This window comes from Manis javanica, chromosome 4 (genome assembly GCF_040802235.1).
Source record: "Manis javanica isolate MJ-LG chromosome 4, MJ_LKY, whole genome shotgun sequence".
Lineage (NCBI taxonomy): Eukaryota > Metazoa > Chordata > Mammalia > Pholidota > Manidae > Manis > Manis javanica.
In genome coordinates this window covers 20,836,131-20,864,045 of record NC_133159.1, presented here as the reverse complement: position 1 = coordinate 20,864,045, position 27,915 = coordinate 20,836,131, and the positions used below count along the sequence as shown (strand labels likewise).

The window sequence follows — 27,915 nt, the reverse complement described above, 5'->3', positions numbered from 1 at the left end:
GCATTTGAACCAAAAGCCGAGACGGCGAAAACGGCCCGGAGATCAGCGCTGCGGCTCCAGCTGCAATCCCTCACCGACGGCGGGACTTCGCTAATCAAGTGTGCCTCGAATTCGGGCGTGTGCCAGCAGAGACCGAGGGCGCAGGATCAACAAGGCGCAGCTTCCGCAGCTCGTTTCATTCCGATTATCCGAATGGGGGAAGAGGAGGACGTCCAATAACTGTGCAAGGGCAGTAAACTTTATTTGCCGAGTAAAAGAACACACAAAATAGACGATGAGCACTGTTCTTTGGTTAAAACATGAAACATGAATGAAATGTGCTTGTGGCGGGGTCTCCGTGCTTCATTTCCTGCTCCGGTTGTCCCATCCCAGGTCGCTCTCTGCGGACCGGGGCCAATCGTGGAAAACAGGTATGCTGGGGGTCCGGGGAAGATGTTGCTGCCCCTTTCCCGAGGGGAAAGACGAGCCCAGCTGGCGGGCAGCGTCCGCGATCACTGCTGGAGCAGCGCGCGCAGGCCCAGCAGCGCCGTGAGCAGGAGCGCAAGCCGGGGCGCGGGCGCGACGCCGGGGGCGCGCAGGCAGGCGGCGTACGCGTCGAAGGCCACCTCGCGCAGCGCGCACACGTGCTTGGCGCGGCAAGCCTCGCCGCAGGCCTGCAAGTCTTGGCTGACCGAGTTGTAGACGTAGTAGCGCTGCAGCACGTCCTGGTCGCTGGCGATGCGGCCAAGTGCCGCGTGCATGGAGCGGGCGCCTGCGTCGGGCACCCCGTAGGCCTCGGTCACCCGGTACTCAAGCTGCCAGATTGGCGTCCCCTGCGCGTTGGCCTGGCTCAGATTCATGAAGTAGGTCACCATGTCCTGGAGAGAAGGTGCGAGGTGGGCTAGCTGTGAGCAGCTATATGCTTCCATCCCCAATCCTGCACCTTGCATTTGCCCCCAGATTTTTCATAGCCAGTAATAATGACCGCTGTTAGTTGTTAGGCATTTACTGCTTAGCCGGTATGCTTGGCAAGACATCCTCTGATTGACTCTGTGAAGGGACTGTGCTCATTACCCCTATTTCACAGATGAGGAAATTGAGTCCTAAAGAGATTAATTCATTTGCCCAGGGTCCTATAGGTGTTCTGTGGCAGAGGTGGGATTGGGACCCAGGTTGTTTATTTACTCCATTAGCATTTTCTGTCCCAGCAAGCTCCCGGGGGTACACAGAAGATGCTCAATACATATTTACAGAATGAGTGCATAAAAGCAACTTAAAAGAAGTGGGATGGGGTGCCTGTCAGAGAGAGGTTATAGAATCGTGATTGGTTTGGGGCTGGGGATACATTCTAGGACTCAAGTGCGTTTTCAGGACTAGAATCTGGAAGGATTTAAGTTCAACCCTTTCCACTTAAATTTGTGGACCTGCTTCAGGTCACTAGAAGGTGGTAAGAGGAGCGGCCAAGTATGAGTGGCAAATTCCTGCTAGGCTTATTACATTTTTCCATTTAATCTCCCAAACCCAGTGAGGTACTATTACTCTCATTTTACAGATGAAGCAACTGGAGGCCCAGAGAGGTCAAAGAGCTTGTAAGTGGAGGAGCCAGGATTCAAACGCAGCTCTGTCTGACTCCCTTCCTGAGCAGGATGGAGGGCATGTTATGGAGGAGGGCTGCGGTGGTGGGTGGGGCACGTCACAGCCTGTGATTCCTCTTGCTAAGGCCTCTGGATGCCTATGTAGACAACAGGCCACACTTAAAAATCCTCAGACCTCTTCTCCATCTCCATTTACTCTGGATCAAGGGTTGGTTATGTTGTCCAATCCTTGGTTTTAAAATGTCCTTTCTCAACAGTCAGACTAAATCTCTATACCTACCTCTTCCTGGAACTCCAACTTGAATGCCCAACAGCCTCCTTCCTCTGCATTTTCACCCACATCCCATTTAGATATTTAGTTAACATGTCCCAAAATAGACTTCTGCTCTTTCCCTCAACACCTGCTCCTCCCGCACTGACCCCGTTTTAGTAAACAGCAACTTCATCCTTCCAGGCACTCAGGCCAAAGCCTGGAGTCCTCCTTGACTCCTCCCTTTCTCTCACATCTCTCCACTCCACCAGCAAATCCTGTCTTCTCTGCCTTCAGATACATCCAGGATCTGAAACTTCTTGCCAGCCCACTGCTACCACCCTGGCCTATGTACCATCACATCTCAGTGGTTATATGGTCATCACCTCCTAACTGATCCACATTTCTGCCCATACAGCCTGTTTTCTGCTCAGCAAACATGGTGACTTTGTAAAATTAAAAGTCAGAATATTTAATCCTGCCCCAAACCCTCCAAATCCAGAGTCCTAATCATGGCTTATACGATCTGACCTCGTCCATCCCACTCCCCTCTTGTGCCTTCCACTGAGGCCACTCTGACCTCCTTGCTCTTCCCCTAACCCACCAAGCACATTCCTACCCCAGGGCCTTTGACTTGCTCTTTCCTTGCCCTTCCTGAGATGCTCACATGGCTTGCTTCCTCAGTTTACTCAGAACCCAAATGCCACCCTATCCATGACACTTCCTTGCCAAACCTAACAGCACATACACACCTGTAACTGTCATCACCTGCCTTCTCTGTTTTCTTTTCTCCTTACCACTCTTTGCTATGCCATACTTACTTATTTACTGTGTGTCTCCTATGAGAATGTCACCTCCCGGAGGGCAGTGACTTTTTGTTACATATGTGTCTGCTGAGCTTAGCACAGGGCATGGCGCATAGCATATACTTAGTACATTTTGTTGAATGAATTAAGAAATAATATTTCTTTGTCATTCCAACAAATGCAAGCACATCCCAGGAGATGAGGGATTGCTTAATGAGTTAGGGGCCTGCTTAGCCTGGGGCCTAGTTGGTGGAGGGTTGAGGAGGGCAGTGAGCTTGAGGCCATATTATGGGAGGCTTTGAATACCAGGCCAAAGAGATCTAACTTATTCGGGGGACACTGGGAAACCATTGAAGGTTTTTGAGTAGGAGAAATACAAGAAATGCTTTAGAAAGAGTAATCCTGTCTGTGGTGTGTAGCAGATGAGCTAGCACAGGGCAGGGGGACACGGTAGGAGCCTGTGATCAGAACTAAGGGAGAATCGGGGAAGAACTGACCTGGCTTGGTGGCAGGATTTGGAGGTAGTGCCAGGGTTCTGAACCTGAACTCTAAAAGGATGGAAGTGACTTGACCTTCCTGAGGCTCAGCTGTCAGCAAAGGATGGATTCACTGGGAAAGTCAGGGTTGGGGGTGATACATTCCGGCTCCTCCCCACCCTCCTCCTCCCGCACCCGCAGACCCAGGGCTCCTGACCTGCAGTCTCAGTGTGGATCGGTCATATTCGAACACCCGGATGCCTGGATTGTTGGCCCCGTTGACCACTCCAGGTAATGTGGTTTTCCATGGGGTGACTCCAGGTGTAAGGAACATGACACTGATGGGGGCACCTTTCAGGAGAGAGACAGTGAAACAGAGAGGCTGGCGAGAAGGGGGAGGTGGACTGGCAGCTGCCCTCCAGAGTGAGTACCTGCATCATCATAGAACATCCGAAAGCTGTCAGTGTGGTGGTGCCCGAAGAACTGCCCTGCAATGACCCGGTAGTGCCTCTGGACCACCTTCAGGTACTCCTCGTTGAAACCCTCCCGGAACCATGCTTTGTTCTGCTTCTTCTCAAAGAACCCCGGGGGCACGTGGCCAATAATGTACACCTGTGAGGAATGGGTTGGGGGGCACTCAGAGATGCCCTCCCAACCCCTCACTTCCACCTCTCAGAACCTGTCCACCTCCCCAAAGGCAAGCAGGCAGGCTCAAATGTGCCTCTTCCCTGAAGTCCTCCCCCCTCCCTCTCCCAGGCAGGTTCCGGCAGTCTCGGGGCCCAGCAATGAATGCACCTTGTGTCTCCTGTCTCTGTGCCTTTCCCATGCTATAGCTGCCACCTGGATGCCCCTCTCATTTTCACATCTATAAATCCTACCCATAGTTCAAAACCTAGCCCAAAGTTCTTTGTGAAACCTTCCTGATCCTTTAGAGACTAGTCTCCTCTTGGAGAACTTGGGCACCAGAACTAAACCTTCCCTGCACATTTGTGTAGAAATGCTCTGTGGTAATGTGTGTTCACATTTTACATTGCTTGAGTCACTCAGTTAATAATACCTGGGCTTTTTTGCAAGAGGTAGAATGAGGGGGCTCCGGGGAGGGCAGTTAAGAGCATGTGCTTTGGAGTCAAACTGCATCTTGGATGCCAGTTGTTTATTGCCTCCCTGAGCTTCCGTTTCCTCATCCGGAATAGCGTCATTGGTGGAGTTTTGAGAGTTCAGTGAGATAATCCATATACAGCACTTAGCAGTGTACCTGATGCATAGTGAGTGCTCAGAACACCCAACCGTGAGATTTTGCTGGGATGTGCCAATCGGTGCAGGGACTCAGGCAAATGAGATAACAAGGCCAATCCTCAGGGAGCAGCCAGCCCACAGACTAGATGGACACCCCTCAGGGGCAGAGCATGTGCTTGGGGTCTAGTACACAGTGTGGGCTGCAGCTCTGGTATGTGATGGCAGCTGGAAGAGCACTGGACTTGTCGTGTGGAGACCAGGGTTCTAGTCTCAGCTCCACCACCTATCATGTGACTTGAAATTGTCAGTGCCCCTCAGGAGCCTCACATCTGCAATGGGCCCCGGGGTCCCCGCCTCACAGGCTGTTGTAAGGATGGAAGAAGCCCCCTCCTGGCTCCAGGCTCCAGGCTGATGAAGGACCCTCTGTGATGTGGGCATCTTGAGTAAGTGGGTGAGGTTATGCTGATGTGAAGACTTGTTCAGGAAGTGGCGCAGAAAGGAAGGAGGTGGAGGCAGGAGCCTTACCATTTCCCCGGCTCGGGATGCGTTGGTCAACACATCTTCCAGCCACTGAAACTGCTGGCTGGGGTCAGTCATGCTGGCCGTCCGCTCATTGTTGCTATAGTACAGATTGGTGTTGAGGACCACAATTCGCCCAGCCCCACTCAGCCCTGGCAACTTCTCAGAATAGAAGGCACCTGGAACATCATGGCCAGGGAGAATCTGGCCTCTGACCAGACAAACCTCTGTCCCCCTCACTTCACTCTGCCACTTCTCATTCCCTTCCATCCTTCCTTCCCATCTTTCCCATAGGAGGGGTGTCATGGGTAAGACCAAAGGCTCTGGACCAGGCTCCTAGGTATCAAGTCCTTTCACTTATAGCTGTGTACCTTGGGAAAGTTACCTAACCTCTCTGTGCCTCAGTTTCCTCCTCTGCATAATGAGAATAACAATGAGGTGTGTTTGCTTCTCCAGATCCACTGTCAGTCCTTCTCTACTCACCTGTCTGTCCCAGGACTAAATGGGCCATGGGCTCCTGGTTGGGTATGGCCTATGAGGAGCCCTGACAGCAGGGAACTGAGGGAAGGGAAGAGAGTAGATCAGAGTCACCTTGGGCTGGCTGTGTCCCTGGATCAGTGGTTCTCAGCCAAGTGATTTTATCCCCCAGGGAACATTTGGCAATGTCTGGAGACATTTTTGATTATGGCAACTGGGAGTGTTTCTGGCACCTAGTGGGTAGAGGTCAAGGGTGTTTGTTGCTGAACATTCGAGAATGCATAGAACAGCCCCCACAACAAAGAATTGCCTGGCCCCAGATGTCCACAGTGTCAAGATTGAGAAACCCTGCTTGAACTGAAGGTTCAGCCCCTTCCTAGGGTTTTTGCAAGGTGTCTCATAATATGCTAAGCACATACTAAATGCTCAGGAAATAGGCCCTCATGATCCTCACTAGTGCTGTGGGTTAAGAGCATGGGCACTCGAGTCAGCCCTGGGTTCTGCTCTCAAGTCTGCTTCTAAACTTGGTGGCCTTGGCTTGGTGTCTTCAGGCCTCAGTCTCCTATCTGTAAAATGGGGATAAAATTGGTACCTGTTTAATGGGGTGTTTGCAAAAATGAAATCAGGTCAGGCTTTGGCTTATGGTAAGTGCTTAGAGTAGCAATGGTGTTAGTACCTTCTTTGAAGAGAGCCATGGATTCGTTATTGAGCCAGGGTCTCCACAGTTCTGCTACCTGATTGTAGATATTGTTGCTCCCTGCTGGAAACTGGTTTTTTGGGTGAAAGTCATGATTTCCCATAGCAGCATAGACTTTAGTTTCTGGGACAAAAATGAGAAATATAAACAATTTTATGCAATAGAGCTTGGTGGAGTTAGTCATTTTTCAGTCACCACTGGTCATCAGAGATAATGGGGAAGAGCCATAGCATAGATGAGGAAATATAGATAAGGAAAATACAGAGATAAGTGGAAAACCACATTTGATAGAATCTGACTGAACTTTTTTCAGACCTCAGAAGGAGACGCAGTCCCTAACCCCATTCCCAGCAGAAAGTTTCGTCACCAGAAAGGAAGCACCAGATGAGGGGGAGGAGGAAGCTAGAAGATCTAAATAATCTTCAGATCCATCATCAGCCATCAACTCCAGATCCATCTGACTATTTCCTGATCCACTTGCTGTTCCCGAGCAAGGGAAGGAGTTTCCTTCACCCTGGGAGGCCTCAGGAGTTTGTTCATTCGGGATTCAAATATTTATGGAGCACCTTGTTGGTGCCAACATGTAGACCTGGGAGCCGGGTACCCAACCCCAGCCCAGGGGCCTTGCAGTGTAGCAGGGTAACAGGCATTGAGTAATGCAACATGCGAAGGCCAACACAAAAAGGGAAGAGCCTATATGCAACACAGAAAAGACAAGTAGTGACTCTACAGTATCCTGCTATGCTCATGGACAGTGACTGTCATGGGGTTTGTGGGGGGGAGTTGGTGAAGGGGGAAGCCTAGTAAACATAATGTTCCTCATGTAATTGTAGATCAGTGATACCAAAATTTAAAAAAATTTTTTTAAAAAGGGAAGAGCCTAGTTATGGGCATGGATAGCAGGGCGTGGTTGTGGCAGTCAGGGGCTGGGGTGGCCTCCCTGTGGAAGTGAGCTGCGAATGAACCCAGGAGGAGGAGGGGAGCCCCTCAGACTCATTTCCTTCCTGTGAGCAGCCTCATTCTTGATTTTATTTTTACATCTGTGTCTGGCACGTAATAGTTGCTCAATAAATATTTGACTATTAACAAAAACTCCTCTGAGCTCCAGGCAGGGTCTTGCCCTTATATGAATACTTGGCTTACTCCAGGGAGGGACCCTGAACCAATGAGGGAGGCGGGAGCCTCCAGTTCCCACTTAGGAATACATTTCTAACAAATCCTTTGCCCTGCGTAGCTTCCATCCGGCAAGGCTGAGAGCCCCACTGAAGAGGAGGCATAGAATCCCCATCAGCAGCTGTTCACAAAGCTGGAAGTCATCACTGCAACTCCCTGAAAAAACTCACCTCTCTAACATAAATGCTGGCAGCCATTAAGAACCCCTTTAAGAAAAAACACACATCCCTGAATCCCAAGAACAGACAAGAAGGGAAAGAATCTCTCCTGTTTTGCGCTGCTTCTATGTGCCAGGCACTGTTCCAAGCTCCTTACAAGCGTAAGCTGCATGAGGGCACCACTTGGCAGCTTGTCCATGGCCAAGTTCCCTACCCCTGGAATGATGCCTCATCCACAGCTGAAACTCAGTAACTATTTGGTGCCTAAATGAGCAAATGGATCACCTTATTTAGTCCTCACAACAGCTCTCTGGGCATTATTCTCATTTTCACTGGAAGAAAACTGAGTCTCCAGGGTCTTGCCCAGCTAGACTGTGGCAGCGCCTGAATTGGGACCTGGAACTGATTGCCCTGCACATGTTGCATTCACCACTCAGCCTTGCTAGAGAGGAGGGGCTGGTGTTCACAGCAACTCTAACGGGGAACACAGGTGGCCTGTGGCAGGTTCCACATGATGTGGAACCCAAGATCTCAAGGTTCAGACCCTTCCTCCTCTCCAACATGCTTTGGTGTAAATCTCAAATAAGATAATGCCTCATTTCATCTCTCCCAACTTCATTCTCATTTTAACATCTCTACACGTTGAGTGTGACTTACATGGAGGCCAAGAGAAGGCGCTGTCCTACTTTCGTTACCATCATTTTTTTCTTAGCAATACATCAAACAGTAACTCATCTTCCAGTCAATGGCATCTTGGGTATTAGGAAATTCAATAAATGTGCAAGTGTGTTATAAACTAGAAAATCTTCTAATATTTATCTGTAAAATCATAGTTAATAAACCATGCTCTTATTCATTATAGAAGCCCTAGGTGGAGCAGAGGAACAAGAGCTCAAAGCTGGATCTGAGTTTGATCTCTCTGTACCAGCTGACCAGGTCTGAACTGTAGGTTCCTTATCTATACATCCAGGCAAGTCTTTGCATAAACTGATTGCAGGGGGTGGCAGAAGGGACAAGACGTTGCCTTGAGGACAGATGTGGGATGATGACAGCTGCTCAGACCGCCTCCTGGCATAGCAGTGTGAGTGGTGGATAAAAGCATGCAGAAACCAGGATTTGCACCCCACCTTGCCACATGACCTTGACCAACTTTCTTGACCCCAAGGCTCACATTTCTCATCAGTAAAGTTGAGATAATAATAGCACTTCTCTCTGGATTATCATGACAGTGAATGAGCAGAGGCACAGAATAGTCTCAGAGGGGTGGGTACCTGACGCTTAGTGCTCAGATACGTAGACACGTGGTTATTGATGCTGCAGTTATTCATTTTCATTATCATTATTCCATACGTGGGTCCTGGGGACCCATGACTTAAGACCTCAAGAGAAAGCAGCTATACCAAAACCCAGAGGAGGTGGGAGGTGGGGGCTCGGGGCTGCTCTCACAGGGGCACAGCTGGCAGCCTGCTTCAGCCCCCAGGACCTTGTGTGTGGCTCAGCCTGCTGAAAAACATTTTCAAGGGCCCCTGCGGGAACATGCAAACCCCGTTCCCCTGGTCATGCCCTGTGAGGCTGCTGCCACGCACACAGTCCCCTGCCTGCCTTCCCAGAGATAGCACCTTGGCTTGAAATCAGCACATCCCAGAGGCCCCAGCAGCCGGGATGGTTTGATGCCTGTGGATGGTAACTCCAGAGCCATTGCAGGACACGAGGGCTGTGTGCAAGTCTCCATGTGAGACTTACCCAGGGATGAAGCCTGTACCTAACTACAGACGCCTTGAGAAGGGGCTGAGTAACAAGGACAGAAGGCAGGGAAGTGTCAGGCATTTCCATTAATAGGATTCTGTGTGTACCCACAGGCCAGTGAGCGCACACATTCCTGGACATGCTGTTGCAAGGTAAGAAATGATCTCTGGGAAGTGCCTGGCGTGGCACCTAGCCAAGCCCCGAGCCATTGTCAATGGATGAAGGTCATTCCCCTACATCTTACTGCTGTTGTCCCCACTGCCTGGATTCAGGGAATGCCACGGGACACCGATGGCAGAGGCTCTCTCACCTGGAAAGACCTCTCTGATGAGCTTGGTCAGGCGTTCCACAATTGCCAGCACAGCCTCCTCTCCCAGCCTCTCATCGGCCACATGAGGTGTGTCATCACTGCAAAACACCACCAAGATAGTTTGGTGGCAACCTGGGAAGGGGCACGAGTAAATGGGACAGCTGTGCTGTGAGAAAAGGGGCTGTGGAACTGGCATCAGATATCTGCTGACCTCAGACCAGGCACTGGGAGTCACATAAGAAAGAGCTCTGCCATTGACCTGCTGTGGGTCCCTGGCTGGGTGTTTAACGTCTCTGAGCCTCCATCAGCTCATCTGGAAAACAGGGAAAATAATGGTACCTACTCAGAGAGTGTTTGTGAGACTTCCATAAGGGGGAAAAGCTCTCTCTCTATATATATAGGTAGGTAGGTAGGTAGGTAGGTAGATAGATAGATAGATAGATAGATAGATAGATAGATAGATAGATAGATAGATAGATAGATAGATAGATAGATAGATGATAGATAGATAGATAGATAGATAGATAGATAGATAGATAGATAGATGATAGATAGATAGATAGATGATTGATAGATAGATAGATAGATAGATAGATAGATAGATAGATAGATAGATAGATAGATAAGACTTCCATAAGGGGGAAAAGCTCTCTATATATATAGGTAGGTAGATAGATAGATAGATAGATAGATAGATAGATAGATAGATAGATAGATAGATAGATAGATAGATAGATAGATAGATAGATAGATATAATATAGAAGAGTAGCTGCTAAGTTGTAATTAATATTATTATTTAGAGAGGGGAGTTATAGAGTCCAGTCCCATCTGTAAGTCCCCAGCGATCTCCGGTCGTGACGCCATCTCTGAGTCTTGCTCTTCTGAGCCTCGAAGGTTCTAAGGACTTTGGAGGTGACTCCAGAGGACAGAGTTCAGATCTACTTTATACAGATCTGGGACCTTTTAGTCCCAGGACCATTTAGCTCCCCATTCAGCTGACCTAAATTCCTGGATCCACCTTAGAAATGTGCAGCAAGGTGGGGAAGCAGGGAAGGAGATTGAGGGAAGGCAGGGCTTGGGGACTGTAGGAACCCCAACAATCTAAAGCCTGAGGACTCTGCCTGTCTCCATAGGCTAAGGCAGCTGCTGCCCAGGAACACCCCAAGGAAATTAATTCATTGAATAGTACTGATAATGCTACTAGCAGCTCACACCGACTTACCATGTGCCAGGTACTTTCTGCATGTTGTACCCATATCCACGAATCTGTCCTTCATAATAGCCATACAACATAGGTTCTATTGCTAGTCCTGTGTGACAGATACACTATGGCACAGGAAGGTGGAGAATGCTGCTTCTGTGTGTGGGACTAGAAAGTGGCGGAACCAGGCTTTGAACCACATCAGCCTGGCTCCAGATCTGTGCTTACACCCACTCCATCCTACTGTATCTGATGCCCTCTGATAACCTTTTAGCCCTGTCCTGCCTGGGGACAGGCCAGGAGTCCAAATTCCTTTTTTTTTTTTCTAGTTTGGAGGATCTAATTCTTCTGATGGAAAACACACCCCGTTTCTACAAGTTATGCCTCAAGGGATCCCAACTCTCCCAGAGAAGTCAAACTTCTTAGAAACTGAAGAATTATAAAGGGCCCTAAGGTCATCTCATGCAATGCCATACACCTCTGCAAGGTCCCAGAGATTTCCAGAGAAAATCATCCCTCTGTTAAAGGATCATGAATTTCCCAAATCCGTCACCTTTCCCAGAGGAATCACATCTTTTAAAATGTTACACGTTTCTCCCAGGGCCCCTCCTCGGAGAATTCAGAGGTTCCCCAAGCAACAGTCCTCTCCGGAGCAGGACTCCAGGGTCATGGCCCTTGACGCTGGGGTTGCGCAGGCCCCTCCGGAGACACTGTCCCGCTTCCTGAGCGTCCGGCCTCACCCCTCCCCCTAACGACCACGGGCCCATAGAGGGTCATTCCTAGTCACTCCCATGCCGCACTGAGGGGCAGCTGGGGGCATCGAGGGTCTGATCCTGCCTTAGAGAAGTGTCCACTGGGGTGAAAGAGCAGGGAGTCAGAGCTCCCGCCAGCCTTCCTCACCTCTTCCCGCAGGAAGTCCTCCCAGGTGGCGTGAGGGGCCCTGTGAAACACCCACATCCCCCCAGTGACCCTCTCCTCACTGGGATATAAGGGCCAGTGAGTGGGCTTGTCCGCGTTGCAAACACGCAGACCTCGAGCTCCCTGAAGACTGTCCGGGCCCCCATTATCTCAGCTCCTCAGTGTCTACCTGGGCTGAGCACCAGGCAGGCTGACCCACCGAGGGGGGCAGTGATGGGCGGGCCTCGAGTGACCCGGACAGCAAGTGCTGGGGACAGCTGGAGACTTACAGCAGCGTCCTTGGCCGGGAAGCAGAAGCGGAGCGGCTGTGGCTCAGCCAGAATCACCCCTCAAGCTACCCCCATGCAGAGCAGTGAGAACCCTGCAGGGCCAGGGCAGCTGACCAGCAGTCCCAGTGCCGGACCCCTTTCAGCCCTCACCTCCCTCCCTCCGTGCATCTGGATCTCTAAGGCTTAGAGTCCCTAAACCCCAGTGGGGGTGGCTCCAGCGTTCATCCCCCAACTTAAAATCCACATGCTCAGACCAGACCGCGCCCCCAGCCACAGTAGGAGCTACGCTCGGTCGAAGCCAGAAAACACGCAGGTTCAAGGGCGCAGACTTTGGGATCAGCCAGGCGCAGGTCCCCTGGGCAAGCGGTGTAACTCCTTCGCGCCCCGGGTTCATCCTTTCTAGAACAGGGCTGGTGTGAGGACTAGGGGAGAGGGCGGGGCAGGCAGCACGCGTAGCCGGCAGGTGGCACGTCACGTGGCCCGGTCAAGGGTAGCTGCCGGGACCGCTCTCACCCAGTCCAGAGAATGAAGTCTGGCTCCGGCTCGATCTCCCTCATGGCCCAGACGGAGGAGTTGACCAGCACCCACGGCGAGTCGCAGAGGTAGTCGCCCCAGGGGCCCGCGCCGGGCACGGGCCGGGAGCCGGCTGACGGGCACACCTGGAAGGGGTCTTCAGATACCTTGTAGTCCGGGTCAAGGTGCAGGTCAGAGATGTGCCAGAACTTCCCTGCAAGGGCGAGGAGAGCCTCCTCAGTGCTGGTCCCTCCCTGAGCCTGGACTGGGGAGGAAGCCTGGAGAACCGTGGGCCCCCAGAGGGAGGTTGCAGAGGTGAAGGGAAGTTTGGTCTGAAGCCAGGGCTCATTGAAAAAGGGCACAAGTCTGGCTTTGCCCAGTGAAGCACTGGGCGGAGCTGAAACAGGCCTGGCTCTCCTCCTGATCCGGGGTCTTTGAAAAGACCTTTTCCTACAGTCCTAATGATTCTGGATGCAGGGTGGCAGCTCGAGAAGCTGGACGTGGTCCTGTTTGCTGGAAACCCGGTCCCAGCTCCAAATCAAGGGAGGCTGACATACCACAATTCTCTTGGTACAGTACAGAGAAGGGAACCCAAAGAAACAGGCCACACGGAGTGGATTTGTCATCTGTATCCAGCACAGGGCCTCGTATAAGTAGCTTCAGTGATGCTTACTGAAGGCAAATGGAGTAGGTTTGTCTTCTGCCCTAAACCCTGTTTCTGGCTAAGACCAGGGTGAGGCCTGGGATTTCCTCACCCTTATCATTGCTGTCACTTCCTCCTCCATTTCCTGTGTCACTCAGAGCCGACAGCCAGCCCCCACCAACCCCCAGGACACTGGGCCTGGGCCTGGGAGTCCCGGATTCTGCTGCCTTCAGAGTTGGGTAACCACAGAACATTCAGTGCGGCTCTAGTGCCCGCTGGAAGGTAAAGTCTGGCCTCTGATCCTCACCTGTTGGCTTTTCCTCCCAGATGCTTCTGAGCTTTTGCCCACCTCTCCCGATTTTCCACAACACGTTCACATGAAGGTACAAATGACTGATTAAGGAAACCATCCCTCCCGTGGTCACTGGAGTCATCCTCACCACAGCCCTGGAGGTATTGCTCATTATCCCCATTTTGCAGATAAGGAAACTAAGGTTCAGGGGTCAACATGCCTGAGATCACATGGTGAGTGGTGGGGGTCCTGTGGCTCCTGATCATCTCCCAGGAAGACGTGATTGCTAAGGGGGTAAAACCAGTGCCTTTTTATTTTAGATATGTCTTTTTGGAGACAGTCTATGCCTATGTTTTATTTTAGATATGTCTTTTTGGAGACAGTCTATGCCTATGCCTAAGTTTTGTTTGTTTGTTTTTTACCCGAACCGAGATTCTTTGTTTATAATGGTAAGAATTTAAACTTTTCACACAAATTGTGATCCCTAATAAATGTGAAATTCCTCCTACAGGGGCAAAATCCTAAGCCCAGAAAAGAAATTAACTGTCCTGTGTCAACCAGGAAATGGGCAGAGTTGCTGGGCTTCCCCAAGGCCCTGCACTGAGGCTGTGGAGGGGTCATGCCCACTTCCAAGACCGGGCCAGCCAGGTTAGATGCAATAAGGCCCTTTGCCCTTCTTTCTGGCTTGTGAACCACTTGCTTCCTCTGAAGGCAGGAGCGGAGACCCCTCCCCTGCCTCAAGCAGGCCCTTTCTCAGCTCACCAGAAACACCCAGTAGCTCTGCCCCTTTGATGTTACTCAGTGGGCATTTCCCCACTTCAGAAACTCCTTGTCTGCGGACAGGACTCAAGCATCAGCTGTTGGTTCTCATCTCTTCCTACAGGCTCTGGGCTAGTCGGTGTGTAGAACAGAAACTCCTTCCAGCCTCCCTTGCACTTCCTAGTGACCTCTGTGTGCGCATGTGTGTGCATGTGTTCCCAAAGGCCTGACTCCCGGAAAAGCCTGGGTGGTGGAAAGAATGGCATAGAGAGCCAGAGGTCCAGGCAGGCGGCTCCACTTCCTTGGGCCCCAGTCTCCTTGTAATGGAGGCAGGTCACAGAGAACCCATCTGCCCTTGGCCCAGTCCATCCCACCCATTCTCCTCTCAGGGCCTGTTTCCTGGCTCCTTCCCCAGTCTTCCTCAGGTCATCACAGCTGCTTTCTCCTCCTCATTCAGGCTTCAGCCCAAAGATCACCTCCTCAGAGAAGCCTTCCCTGACTACCTTGTCTCCAGTTCACTTCCCCGTCCCATGTGGTCACTAGCTATCACCTCCCCCAGCTCTTTTTTCTTCAGCACTCTCACATATGAAATCATCTTGTGGGCTTGCTCATCATCCATCTTCCCTGTCTACAGTGTCAGTTCCATGAGAACAGGAGGCTCATCCTTCCTCTGTGTCCGCAGCACACAGAGCAGTGCTGGCATGTGGAAGATGCCCAAATATATTCAAGGAATGAGCTGCAAGGGGGGGATCAGACTGGAAAGCACTCCGAGAATGTTAGCCTGGTGCCCTTTGTATGCTTATCTCATCTCATCCTTGCAGCCATTCTGCAAGGTGGGATTCTTATGCCCATTTCACAGATGAGGAAACTGAGGCTCAAACCAGATCTCTCTGACTTCAAAGCTGAGACACAGTGTTGACTCAGCCGCCTGAAGGTGGAGCTTTTTACATGTGTATGTTACAATATACATATGTTGCCCATAAAAGAATGGGAGTCACAGGTGGCTATGGAATTAGTCACAGACTCTGAGGAATTAAGATCTAATTATCACATCACACAGAAGGGGTGGGCAGAAGGACCCTGGGCAGGGAGGCAGGTTATTTGGTTTCTATTCCAGGCTCTTCCAGGTATTGGCTGAGGACTGGGCAAGCCAGCTGGCCTTGCTGAGCATGAGGGTGTTTGACATCTGACCTGATTCTCTGTAAACATCTACTAAGATACTGAAGGAGAGAGGACTTGTAGAGAAGACTCTCCATACATTCCTGTCCCTGGCAATTACCCCTGGGACCAGGAGGGGGCTGGGAGGCTGTGGCACCCGAGCGCTTGACCTTTAGACCAGAGCTTCTCAAACTTTACTGTGCAGAGGACTCACCTGGGGATCTCGTTAAAATCATTCATACTTCTTGAGTCTTCTACAGTAAGAAAGTATTCATGTATTCTTTGAGTTTTAAGAAGAAACTTACCCATCTTAGCTGCCATTATGATTAATTATTGAGAATATGAATCAATTTGGTATCAAGTACAGTGAGTAGCTGAGGGAATTCCAATTCCACCACCCGCTAGCTGTGTGAACAGGAGCACCTTTGTGTCCGTTTCATCTGTAAAATGGGGACAGCAGCACCCCTGCCTCATACAGTCTCTGTGAGGTGTGAGGGTTAAAATGCAATGTGTGAGCACATGGCAAAGCTGCAGTTACTCTGAATGTGGTCCTGGAGGCACATTCACCCATGGAGGCAGATGGGATGAGGTGGGAGTGGCTGTGTCCTTCCTTAGCGCCTCCCCAGCTGCTGTCGCCTGCAAGTAGGGTGCAGATCCAGGCCAGAACATTTGAAGCACAACAGTGTAAGGGCAGATCCTGTGTCCTCCTAGATGGCCCTCCTTGGCTGAGGGCTGGTGAGCACAGTGCACCTGCTGGTTTTAATTTGGAGAGCTCAGCTCTGCTCCCTGGGCAGGCAAAGCAGTCTCCTGGCCCTCCTCCTCCTTCACCAACAGGGTCACCAGGCCCCCTTGTCCACTGGGGACAAGACAGAGCCCAGGGCCTCATAGATTTGTGAGGCCCATGGAAATGTCTGAGACCCAAAAAAACTGCATGGGCTCCAAAGTTCAGGACAAAAACTCTGCCATCAATATCAATAATTCATTTCAAAAGTCATGTTTTATTACATTTTTGTTAGAAATCATATATAATGTCAGATCCTTTTGCTATGGGTTATGATGGGGTGAAAGAGACTCACAAAAATCATTCCTAAAGCCTATGAAGTTCCTGCACTGGCCAAAAGGTGAGTTTGCTTATAGTGGGAGACAAGAAAAAGAAAGCAGGAAGGCACCTGCCATATTTTTACAACCTACTGAGTGCCAGATTCTGTGCCAACCACTCTACCTCCTGACAGAATGATGAAATATTCTATTATTGTACCCATTTTACAGATGAAGAAACTGAACTAGTTACTGGCAGATCTGTGATTCATATCATGATCACAGAGCACTTTACTCTGTCACTAGCATGCAATTGGAACTTGGATATAAAAAACTGGTCCCGTGAGTATGTTACAATGGGATCTCATTTAACTATCATTTAATTTCTCTTCTGCTATTCTATTTTATAAACAGTGAAATCAAAGCTCAGGGTCACAAAGATATTAGAAGACAGGACCAAGGCTTTCAGACTTAAGGCAGCAGGTTGTTTTTGAAATGGCTGCCGGAAACTGGGAATCAGGGAAATCTTGGTTTGGCTCTTGTCTCCTCCACACAGGAAATGAATAAGAGATTCCTCATCTTAGCCTCGGTTTTCTCATATGTAAAAAAGGAGTGATGCCCGTAGCAAAAGGATGATGTGTGGATACAAAGCAGCCTGAGGGCTGATTCCCTGGAACACTCAGCCCCTCGGTCCCCAGCTTTTCTTCTCTGGAGCCTCTGTTTTCCTCAAGTGCAAGATGAGGGTGTTGCATAAGGTCATCTGAAGGCACTTCCCATTCTAATGCTCCATGCTTCCAGGACTTTTCTGTTACCCTGTATAACACACCGCAAAACGAGCTTGGTCCCTGTCTCAGTCCTTTGCTTTAGGCACTAAGCAATAACCCCAAACACTTCAAGAGTAATTGCTCCTCTGCAAACTAAGGCCCTCCCAAACACAAACACTTCACTTATTAAAACCAACATTTACGATGTTAACTACATGGACTGGCCCTCCCCACAGCAGCTCCAGGTGGGCTTAGCATTCGTGAGGGACACCACACTGAAAGAACTCGTCCACTTCCCCGCAGTCAGAAGCTGAAGGGTCACTCAGTGTTGCTCGGGTCTGCGCAGGAGATGAGCCAAAAGGTGGTGCCCACCCAGGCTCTTGGCTAATGAAGGTGGAGGTAGAAACCACATGCTGCATGCAAAGCAGAGATGATTGCTATTCGACTGACTATTCAAAGTTCTCACACTTCGGGAAGAGACTCGGATTCTGAAAAAACTTACAGGTGCTGTGGAATCCTTTTTAAAGTTAACTTGCTTTAAAATTATAGATGTAGACATTCCAGAAAATTTGGAGAAAAGAGAAAAAAAGAGTGCCTATAAAGCCCACCATCCCAAGAGGACCCATTGAAGAGCATCATGTATAAGAAGGCTGAGTACACATTTGTCCTGCCACTTCCCAGCTGTGGGATCTGGGACAAGAGTTATATCCCCTCTGCAGGCACTCATTTTCTGAGACTGCTTTTCCTTATCTGATAAATGGGTATAACGGTAATAGTACCTGCTTTATAGGGACTATAAAACAAATGAGGATCTTTTTATTTGTCAAATGGGTTTTAAAAGGACAGCAGATGTCAAGCACCTAGCGTAAGCCTGGCCCATCTTAAGTGCTCAATAAATAAATGTTAGTTCTTCTTGGCTACTTTCCTTAGTGATCCTTTGTTTTTACGTAATATTTTATAAACTGAAGGAAGTTGTACAGCCTGGGTTCAAGTTCAGACTGACACTTACTAGATGCATAACCTTGGGTCACTTACTTAGCTTCTCTAAAGCTCAGTTTCCTTGACAGTCCTTACTTCACCAGGCTGTCGTCAAGGTGTTCTAAAAACATTGCAGCCGTGCCTGGCACATAATATGTACTTGATAAATGTGACTTAAACAGTTTTCAGTTTTGCTGTATTGTCGTGAAACTTTTCCACCAGGTGGTTTTACCCTAATCTATTCAGCTATCTCATCCTAGCTGGTGAACAATATTGCCATTATGGTAAACAACGCAGCAATGAACACCTTAGTGCATGAGGAGGGAGGGGAGAGGCTTTTTAGGCATTAAGACTCTGGGCCGAGGGGTGCCCAATGGCATTGGATTTCTAAGAAAGCATATTTAAAAGTGCAAGAGCGAGGGCGTGGGAGAGCCCATCGGTCGTTCGCATCCCCTGGGCAGACTGGCAGGACCCAGTGCTCTGAGACCCCAGAGGGGGTCTGAGTATCTGCCTCTGGGCTGCCCTCACAGGGAAGGATACCCTCCTCTCAGGGCTTGGCCCAGACATATTTCCACCTTTAAGTCACAGCTCTGGGATCCAATCCTATCCAGGCAAAGAGCCCGTGCTCCTCCTCCTTAGTGGCCTCTGAGATGCCCGGCCACACCAGCAGAGGGCTTTGCCAGAGCTCCCAGCTGCTCCTGGGTCGTGTCTAAGGATATGGACCGACCAGAGGCATCTTACAGGCACTTCAGACTCCAGGCCTGGAGAACAGCTGCCCAGGGCAAGCAACCAACCACAGAAACCCCTCAGTTTCTGCAGCTACAGAAAGGGTGTGACCATCTTAAGGTTCAATTCAAAGGACTCCAAAAAAGGGCAATCTAGAACTCTAAGGCAAACTATCGGTCCAGCCCTCCCACTGACTCCTCTCCAACAGCCAAGAAATCTAACAGGCATCTCAAACTAGATCCCAAATCAAACTGCCGTCTCCTCCTCCCATCTCAACAAATGACAGCTCTGTCCTTTCAGTTGCTCAGACTAAAAACCTGCAGTCACCCTAGAGTCCTTCTTCCCTCATAGCCACCATCTATTAGCAAGTCTTGTCCGATATCAGACCATCTGCCACCTGCCCACTCCTGCCGTCCCATCCTCTCTCTCTGGGTGTTGGCAGTGTTCTCCTCAATGGTTTGGCTGCTTCTCCTGTACGAGGGTGACCAACTATCCCAGTCTGCCCAGGGGACCTGAACTTGAAGTGCTACAACTGGGAAAGTCTCAGGTAAATGGAGACAAGCTGGTCACCCTATCTTTACCCTATGAGCCTCTCCTCAGTGTAGTGGCCAAGGATCCCTTTCAACTTATGCAAGTCACATTGTGTCACAGTGAGACAGGGACTGTGGGCTTAGACAGAGTAGGGTGAGGGCCTCCAGAAAAAACAAAGCAAGGTAATCCATCGTGGGGTATGCTTTGGCCTGATGGGGGGGCCCAACTTGTATTTCTGACTTTACCCAAGTGCTGCTTTTCTTCCTCCAGCCCTAAACAAATGATTTGCAACCTGGGCAATGTAGCACACAAGCCCAAAACAATGTAGTAAAAACAGGAAGGATTCTATCTTGAAAATTTTGAACAGCATTTTAAAACCCAATTAGTTAAAAAGTAAGTTTCTTAACACACTCTTTAACAGACAATAACTCAGCCCACCTTAGGAGCAAAGAAGGCAGTCTTGAATGATATGCTCCCAGACCAGGAAGCTGCTATCCTGGGAGGAAATCAGAGCAATAAATTTCTTGTAAGTAAACCGGAAGACTAATAAGAAACTTAATAATGTCTCTTCAAAAATAAACATTTTGGGAGCACTTAGCAGGTGTACATCCCTAGCCCTTTGTCTCTCAAAAAACAGCCTATAAATCCCCTAGACAACACATGCCCTGGGACTCTCTTGTCCCTTCCTGTCATGAGACAGGAGATCTGTCCTCTCGCTTTATCTCTAAATAAAATCCTCTGCCTTGCTCTCCTACCTTGAGTGTTGGCAAAGTTCATTCTTTGACTCTATGAACAAGAACCCCACCATTGAAGAGGTGCTCAAGAGGGCGGCATGAGTAGGGCGGCAGAAATCTCCTCCCAAAACCATATATATTTTGAAAATACATCAAATACAATTATTCCTAAATGAGAGACCAGAAGATACAGTACAACAGCCAGGCTACTCTACATCTGCAAGAACTCAGCATCTCACGAAAAGGGTAAGATACAAAGCCATGACACGGCAGGACCCAAGCAATCCCCCAACCCCAGCTCACCAGCGGGAGGAAAAGAATCAGAGTGGGGAGGGAGTGGGAGCACAGGACTGCTAAATACCCAGCCCTAGTAATCTGCACTGGGAGCACAGACACACATTGCATGGTGTACTGGATATTAGAGAAATGGAAAAGTAAAATCCAAGACAGAGAGTGGGTCCCCACAGATGGCTCCCCTGGGACAAAAGAAAAGTGGGCACTTTAAAAGTCTTAAAGGGACAAGGGTTTAATAGGTGGACAAAATCATTCTGGCACACTCAGCCCAGGAGGCAGGAGATCTTAAGGAACTTCAGGTGCCCTAACTCCCTGGGTGGCAATGCAGTTCTGAAGCCCCTCATGGTGATAGGCAGCCTGCCATTCATTCCCCCACACCAGCACTGCAAGCAAACTCGCTGACCCACCACTGCTGCAGACCAGCCAGGGAGCAGCCTTGCCTACAGCAAACACATAGTCTTCTCCCAGTGCAGAGCTAACCAGGCCAGACCCAGAAGCTGCCCCCTGTGCACAGCTGCCCAGCACACACAGAATAAGCTGGTGCAAAGTCCAGAAGGCACAAAGGGGCACCATTCTCTCAGGAGAACACATGCCACATGCTTGTGACCCCCAGTAGTGCCCTATGCTATCCTGAGGGCTACCCTGCACACAGCAACAAAGGGAATTAACCCAGAGACTGCTCCCTGTGTGAGGGTAACTGGCACAGGCAACGGAGAAGGGCAAGACGACCAGCAAGCAGGAAGGGACTTTGTTCTCCCAGCTGACACATGCGCCACTTGCCAGCGATCACTTCTATCACCATGAAAAGGCAGAATAACCTGGCCCAGTCCAAAGTCACCCAAACAGCACCAGAGAGAGGGCCTGGTGAGATAGATATAACCAATCTTACTGAAAAAGAATTAAAAATAAAAGTCATAACCCTGCTGATGGACCTGCAGAGAAACATGCAAGAGCTAAGGGATGAAGTCCAGACAGAGATAACAGAAATGAAACAATGAATGGGAGGACTGAAGAGCAGACTGGATGAGGTGCATGAGACTGTTAATGGAATATAAATCAGAGAACAAGAATACAGAGAAGCTGAGGCAGAGGGAGATAAAAGGATCTCCAGAAATGAAAAAATATTAAAAGAACTGTGTGACCAATCCAAATGGAACAATATTCACATAATAGGGGTACCAGAAGAAGAAGAGAAAGAAAAGGGGATAGAAAGTGTCTTTGAAGAAATAATTGCTGAAAACTTCCCCAAGCTGGGCTAGGAAACACTCTCTCAGACCATGGAAGCCCACAGATCTCCCAACACTAGGGACCCAAGGAGGACAACACCAGGACATATAATATTTAAAATGGCAAAGATCAAAGACAAGAACAGGGTATTAAAGAGAAGATAATGGCATGATACATTCAATGCAATGAAACAGAAGGACCTTGAACCAAGAATACTCTACCCGGCAAGGTTATCATTTAAATTTGAAGAAGGGATTAAACAATTCCAGATAAGCAAAAGTTGAGAGAATTTGATTCTCCCAAACTACCTCTACAGGGAATTTTAAAGGGACTGCTCTAAATGGAAGTATTCCTAAGGCTAAATAGATGTCACCAGAGAAAATAAAATCACAGCAAAGAAAGCAGACCAACCAAATACTAACTAAAGGCAAAAAATAAAGTCAGCTACCCACAAAAGCAGTCAAGGGAAACACAAAAGAGTACAGAATAAAACACCTAACATATAAAGAGTGGAGGAGGAAGAATAAGAAGGGAGAGAAATAAAGAATCATCAGACTGTGTTTATAATAGCATAATAAGTGAGTTAAAGTTTTACTGTTAGATAGTAAAGAAGCTACCCTTGAACCTTTGTTAACCACGAATCCAAAGCCTGCAGTGGCAATAAGTACATATATATCAATAACCACCCTAAATGTAAATGGACTGAATGCACCAATCAAAAGACACACAATAATAGAATGGATAAAAAAGCAAGACCCATCTATATGCTGCTTACAAGAGACTCACTTCAAACACAAAGACATACACAGACTAAAAGTGAAGGGGTGGAAAAAGATATTTCATACAAACAACAGGGAGAAAAAAGCAGATGTTGTAGTACTTGTATCAAACAAAATACACTTCAAAATGAAGAAAGTAACAAGAGACAAAGAAGGACATTACATAATGATAAAGGGGTCAGTCCAACAAGAGGATATAATCATTATAAACATCTATGCACCCAACAGAGGATCACCTACATATGTGAAACAAATACTAACAGAATTAAAGGGGGAAATAGAATGCAATGTATTCATTTTAGGAGACTTCAACACACCACTCACTCCAAAGGACAGATCAACCAGACAAAAAATAAGTAAGGACATAGAGGCACTGAACAACACACTAGAACAGATGGACCTAACAGACATCTACAGAACTCTACACCCAAAAGCAGCAGGATACACATTCTTCTTAAGTGCATATGGAACATTTTCCAGAATAGACCACATACTAGGCCACAAAAAGAGCCTTAGTAAATTAAAAAAGATTGGAATTCTACCAACCAACTTCTCAGATTGCAAAGGTATAAAACTAGAAATAAATTGTACAAAGAAAACAAAAAGGCTCACAAACACATGGAGGCTTAACAACATGCTCCTGAATAATCAATGGATCAATGACCAAATTAAAACAGAGATCAAGCAATATATGGAGACAAATGACAACAAAAGCACAATGCCCCAACTTCTGTGGGACACAGTGAAGGCAGTTCTAAGAGGAAAGTATATAGCGATCCAGGCCTATTTAAAGAAGGAAGAGCAATCCCAAATGATTAGTCTAAATTCACAGTTATTGAAATTGGAAAAAGAAGAACAAATAAGGCCCAAAGTCAGCAGAAGGAGGGATATAATAAAGATCAGAGAAGAAATAAATAAAATTGAGAACAATAAAACAATAGAAAAAATCAATGAAACCAAGAACTGGTTCTTTGAGAAAATAAATAAAATAGATAAGCCCCTAGCCAGACTTACTAAAAGAAAAAGAGCATCTACACACATCAACAGAATCAGAAATGAGAATGGAAAAATCACAACAGACACCATAGAAATACAAAGAATTATTAGAGAATACTATGAAAATCTTTATGCTAACAATCTGGATACCTAGAAGAAATGGTCAACTTCCTAGAAAAATATAACCTTCCAAGACTGACCAAGGAAGAAACAGAAAATCTAAACTGACCAATTACCAGCAATAAAATTAAATCAGTAATCAAAAAACTACCCAAGAACAAAACCCTCAGGCCAGATGGATTCACCGCTGTATTTTATCAGACATTTAGAGGAGACATAATACCCATTCTCCTTAAAGTTTTCCAAAAAAATAGAAAAGGACGGAATACTTCCAAACTCATTCTATGAAGCCAACAGCACTCTAATACCAAAACCAGGCAAAGAACCACAAACAAAGAAAATTACAGACCAATATCCCTGATTAACATAGATGCAAAAATACTCAACAAAATATTAGCAGACCGAATTCAAAAATACATCAAAAAGATCATCCATCATGATCAAGTGGGATTCATCTCAGAGATGCAAGGATGGTACAACATTCAAAAACCTATCAACATCATCTACCACATCAATAAAAAGGACAGAAACCACATGATCATCTTCATAGATGCTGAAAAAGCACTTGACAAAATTCAACATCCATTCATGATAAAAACTCTCAACAAAATGGGTATAGAGGGCAAGTACCTCAACATAAAAAAGGCCATATATGATAAACCCACAGCCAACATCATACTTAACAGTGAGAAGCTTAAAGCTTTTCCTCTAAGATCGGGAACAAGACAAGGATGCCCACTCTCCCCACTGTTATTTAACATAGTACTGGAGATCCTAGCCACGGCAATCAGACAAAACAAAAATACAAGGCATCCAGATAGATAAAGAAGAAGTCAAACTGTCACTATTTGCAGATGACATGATATTGTACATAAAAAACCCTAAGGACTCCACTCCAAAACTACTAGAACTAATATCAGAATTCAGCAAAGTTGCAGGATACAAAATTAATAAATAGAAATCTGTTGCATTCCTATACACTAACGAAGAACTAGCAGAAAGAGAAATCAGGAAAACAATTCCATTCACAATTGCATCAAAAAGAATAAAATGCCTAGGAATAAACCTAACCAAGGAAGTAAAAGACCTGTACCCTGAAAACTACAAGACACTCTTAAGAGAAATTAACAAGGACACTAACAAATGAAAATTCACCCCATGCTCTTGAGTAGGAAGAATTAATATTGTCAAAATGGCCATCCTGCCTAAAGCAATCTACAGATTCAATGCAATCCCTATAAAAATACCTACAACATTCTTCAACGAACTGGATCAAATAGTTTTAAAATTCATATGGAACCACGAAAGACCCCGAATAGCCAAAGCAATCCTGAGAAGGAAGAATAAAGCAGGGCAATCTCACTTCCCAACTTCAAGCTCTACTACAAAGTCACAGTAATCAAGACAATTTGGTACTGGCACAAGAACAGACCCACAGACCAGTGGAACAGATTAGAGACTCCAGATATTAACCCAAACATATATGGTCAATTAATATATGATAAAGGAGCCATGGACATACAATGGGGAAATGACAGGCTCTTCAACAGCTAGTGTTGGCAAAACTGGACAGCTACATGTAAGAGAATGAAACTGGATCATTGTCTAACCCCATACACAAAAGTAAATTCAAAATGGATCAAAGACTTGAATGTAAGTCATGAAACCATAAAATTCTTAGAAAAAAACATTGTCAAAAATCTCTTGGACATAAACATGAGCAACTTCTTCATGAACATATCTCCACGGCAAGGGAAACAAAAGCAAAAATGAACAAGTGGGACTATATCAAGCTAAAAAGCTTCTGTACATCAAAGGACACCATCAATAGAACAAAAAGACATCCTACAGTATGAAAGAATATATTCATAAATGACATACCTGATAAAGGGTTGACATCCAAAATATATAAAGAGCTCACACACCTCAACAAACAAAGAGCAAATTATCCAATTAAAAACTGGGCAGAGGATCTGAACAGACACTTCTCCAAAGAAGAAATTCAGATGGCCAACAGACACATGAAAAGATGCTCCACATAACTAATCATCAATGAAATGCAAATTAAAACCACAATGAGATATCACCTACACCAGTTAGAATGGCCACCATCCAAAAGACAACAACAAGAAATGCTGATGAGAATGTGGAGCAAGGGGAACCCTAATACACTGCTGGTGGGAATGTAAATTAGTTCAACCATTGTGGAAAGAAATATGGAGGCTCCTCAAATAACTAAAAATAGAAATACCATTTGACTCAGGAACTCTACTCCTAGGAATTCACTCTAAGAATGCAGGAGCCCAGTTTGAAAAAGACATATGCACCCCTATGTTTATCGCAGCACTCTTTACAATAGCCAAGAAATGGAAGCAACCTGTGTCCATCAGTAGATGAATGGATAAAGAAGATGTGGTACATATACACAATGGAATACTATTCAGCCATAATGAAGAAATCCTGCTATTTGTGACAGCATGGATGGAGCTAGAGGGTATTATGCTAAGTGAAATAAGCTAGGCAGAGAAAGACAAGTATCAAATGATTTCACTCATCTGTGGAGCATAAGAACAAAGCAAAAACTGAAGGAACAAAACAGTGGCAGACTCACAGAACCCAAGAATGGACTAACAGTTACCAAAGGGAAAGGGACTGGGGAGGACGGGAGGGGTAGGGGGAAAAGGGGACCTTACGATTAGCACACATAATGTGGGGGGGTGCATGGGGAGGGCAGTGATGCCTTGGTTCTTGTTTGCGGAGTCAAAGATTGAACTTAGCAAACACCCAACATAGGAGAGCCAGGACAGAGGCTTTTATTTAGAAATGAAGTGAGAGGAAAGAGCTCCTGTCTCATGCCTGGAGGGGACAAGAGAGCCCAGGGTGGTGCATTGTCTTGGGGATTTATAGGCAGTTGAAGATTTTGGGGAATTGAGGGCTGAGGGTGTGGACTTGTACCACCTGCCCTGCCCTCAAGGTGGGCTGGGTTGTTGTCTGTTTGCTAGAGCTGTTTAGTTTACAGTGAAGTAACGGGTTATGCTGAGATGCCCTTGCGGAACACTCAAACATTCCAGGTGAAGTTGCTCCTGGCCTTTTGAGCTTTAAGTGATCTCACTGAAGATGTCTATATTCCTAGTCTAGTATCCTTACCCTAGAGAACTAGTGTGACCTTGACTTTGCATAATGCTGAACACAGAGTTTCAATAGGGACTTTACAATGCTACATTGCTTTGACTGTAAATATCCTGTCTTGCTTTTTTCCGGAGGCCCTCACCCTACTCCGACTACATCCACAGTTCCTATCTCAACAGTACAACACAGAGAAGACAAGTAGTGACTCTATAGCATCTTACTACACTGATGGACAGTGACTATAATGTAGTATGTGGTGGGGACTTGATAATGGGGGGAATCTAGTAATCATAATGTTGCTCATGTAATTGTACATTAATGATACCAAAATTAAAAAATAATAAATAAATAAAAATAAAGAACCCCAGCATCAACAACTCTGCCTAAAACCCTCTGATGATGTCCCATTTCACTCTGAGGACTTAAGCTTCCTCACTGCTTCAGGTCTCCACTCAAATGTCACTTTAATCTACAACCTTTCTCAGCCACCCGACAAGAATCCCCTTCCCTAACTGTGTCCTCCTTATTTTGTTTTCTTATTCTCCATGAGCCTTGTTATCTCCTAGAATATTATTATTTACTTGTTCCTGTGTCTTTTGGTCTCTTTGTTCCCAGACAAACGAATGCTTCATTAGAACTGGGACTTGACTTCTATTCTTTTCTACTGGATCTCTGGTTCTGAGATTTGGGCATGGTACATAGAAGGCCCTCAACCAATACTTGTCGAATGTATTCATGAATCTGCCTGCTACCTGCTACTTCTACCAACTGGCTGGCTCCTATGTGCCCACACCTCTTAGAAAAGTCAGTGTCCCTCCCCAGGCCATCTGTCACCTCCACTTAAAATCTTTAGGCTCAACCAGCACCCCACCACACCCACTCTCTCCCCTGGCCTGCCAGCCCTAGCTTCCTGCCTTGCTAATTTTAGCAGCACTTCCAGCTTCTGTAAGCAGCTTCCAGTAGTCCTGGATCCTGAGTTCAGAGTACAAAACAAAGACATGACAGGCCTTCCCAGTACCTACCTAGTTCAGCCACAGCGACTCCCCAGGGGGCCAGGAAAACCAGCAGTGGGAGCAGCTCCATCTTAGAGGTCCGTCTCATGGGAGCCACGGGATTCCGTCAGCGCTGTTGTTCACATAGCACAACAATAACTAGGTGTGTGGCCGCAGAGAGAACTTCCTGACCAGTTATGCTGTAATCCAAGGCCCAGCCTCCTCTGGCTTTTCCTCCTTTGCCCAGCAGGGTGTGAGCAGGGTTTGTGCGGGGAGATGGCACCCTCCAGGACTCTGGACTCTGAGATACAAGGCAGTACCTGTCCTTCCAGTTCCTCAGAGCATTCCAGCCCAGCCAGCCACTGAAATCCCCCCGGGCACTGGCTCAACCCTTCACTGAGAGGCAGATGCCACCCACTTGCAGAGTTCTT

The 27,915-nt window shown here is 47.4% G+C and overlaps 1 protein-coding gene and 1 long non-coding RNA gene across 5 annotated transcripts; one reads left to right on the top strand and one right to left on the bottom strand.

Annotated features, from left to right (window-relative positions):
- Positions 1–270: 270 nt before the first annotated feature.
- Positions 271–7,699, top strand: LOC108390384 (uncharacterized). Of its 2 annotated transcripts, none has more exons than XR_005061239.2 (4): positions 271–410; positions 3,308–3,397; positions 3,465–3,631; positions 7,270–7,699. It is a non-coding gene; the product is annotated as an uncharacterized lncRNA (long non-coding RNA). The 2 variants fall into 2 exon arrangements; XR_001851482.3 differs by lacking the exon at positions 7,270–7,699 and adding an exon at positions 6,349–6,794.
- SMPDL3B (sphingomyelin phosphodiesterase acid like 3B) lies at positions 338–27,749 on the bottom strand. 3 transcript variants are annotated; one of them, XM_073233477.1, is made up of 9 exons: positions 27,515–27,738; positions 12,325–12,538; positions 9,634–9,735; positions 9,423–9,520; positions 6,015–6,158; positions 4,868–5,040; positions 3,538–3,718; positions 3,324–3,457; positions 338–857 (listed from the first exon to the last, which is right to left on the bottom strand). In XM_073233477.1, exons 5-9 carry the CDS (start codon positions 6,136–6,138, stop codon positions 492–494), a joined length of 978 nt encoding a protein of 325 aa, XP_073089578.1. In that variant the 5' UTR covers positions 6,139–6,158; positions 9,423–9,520; positions 9,634–9,735; positions 12,325–12,538; positions 27,515–27,738; the 3' UTR covers positions 338–491. The 3 variants fall into 3 exon arrangements, with proteins under 3 accessions (XP_073089578.1, XP_036873670.2, XP_073089577.1); XM_037017775.2 differs by lacking the exon at positions 9,634–9,735 and having other exon boundaries at positions 27,515–27,749; XM_073233476.1 differs by having other exon boundaries at positions 4,868–6,158.
- Between the last annotated feature and the right edge of the window lie 166 nt (positions 27,750–27,915).

What these genes read in the sequence shown, in the direction of transcription:
- SMPDL3B (XM_037017775.2), bottom strand. Translation starts at nt 27,593, where the DNA reads ATGAGACGGACCTCTAAGATGGAGCTGCTCCCACTGCTGGTTTTCCTG. An exon ending in CATGGCTCTCTTCAAAGAAG is followed by an intron (nt 5,041 to 6,014) that starts GTACTAACACCA and finishes ATGATGTTCCAG; the next exon opens with GTGCCTTCTATTCTGAGAAG. An exon ending in GATCCACACTGAGACTGCAG is followed by an intron (nt 858 to 3,323) that starts GTCAGGAGCCCT and finishes CCTTCTCTCCAG; the next exon opens with GACATGGTGACCTACTTCAT.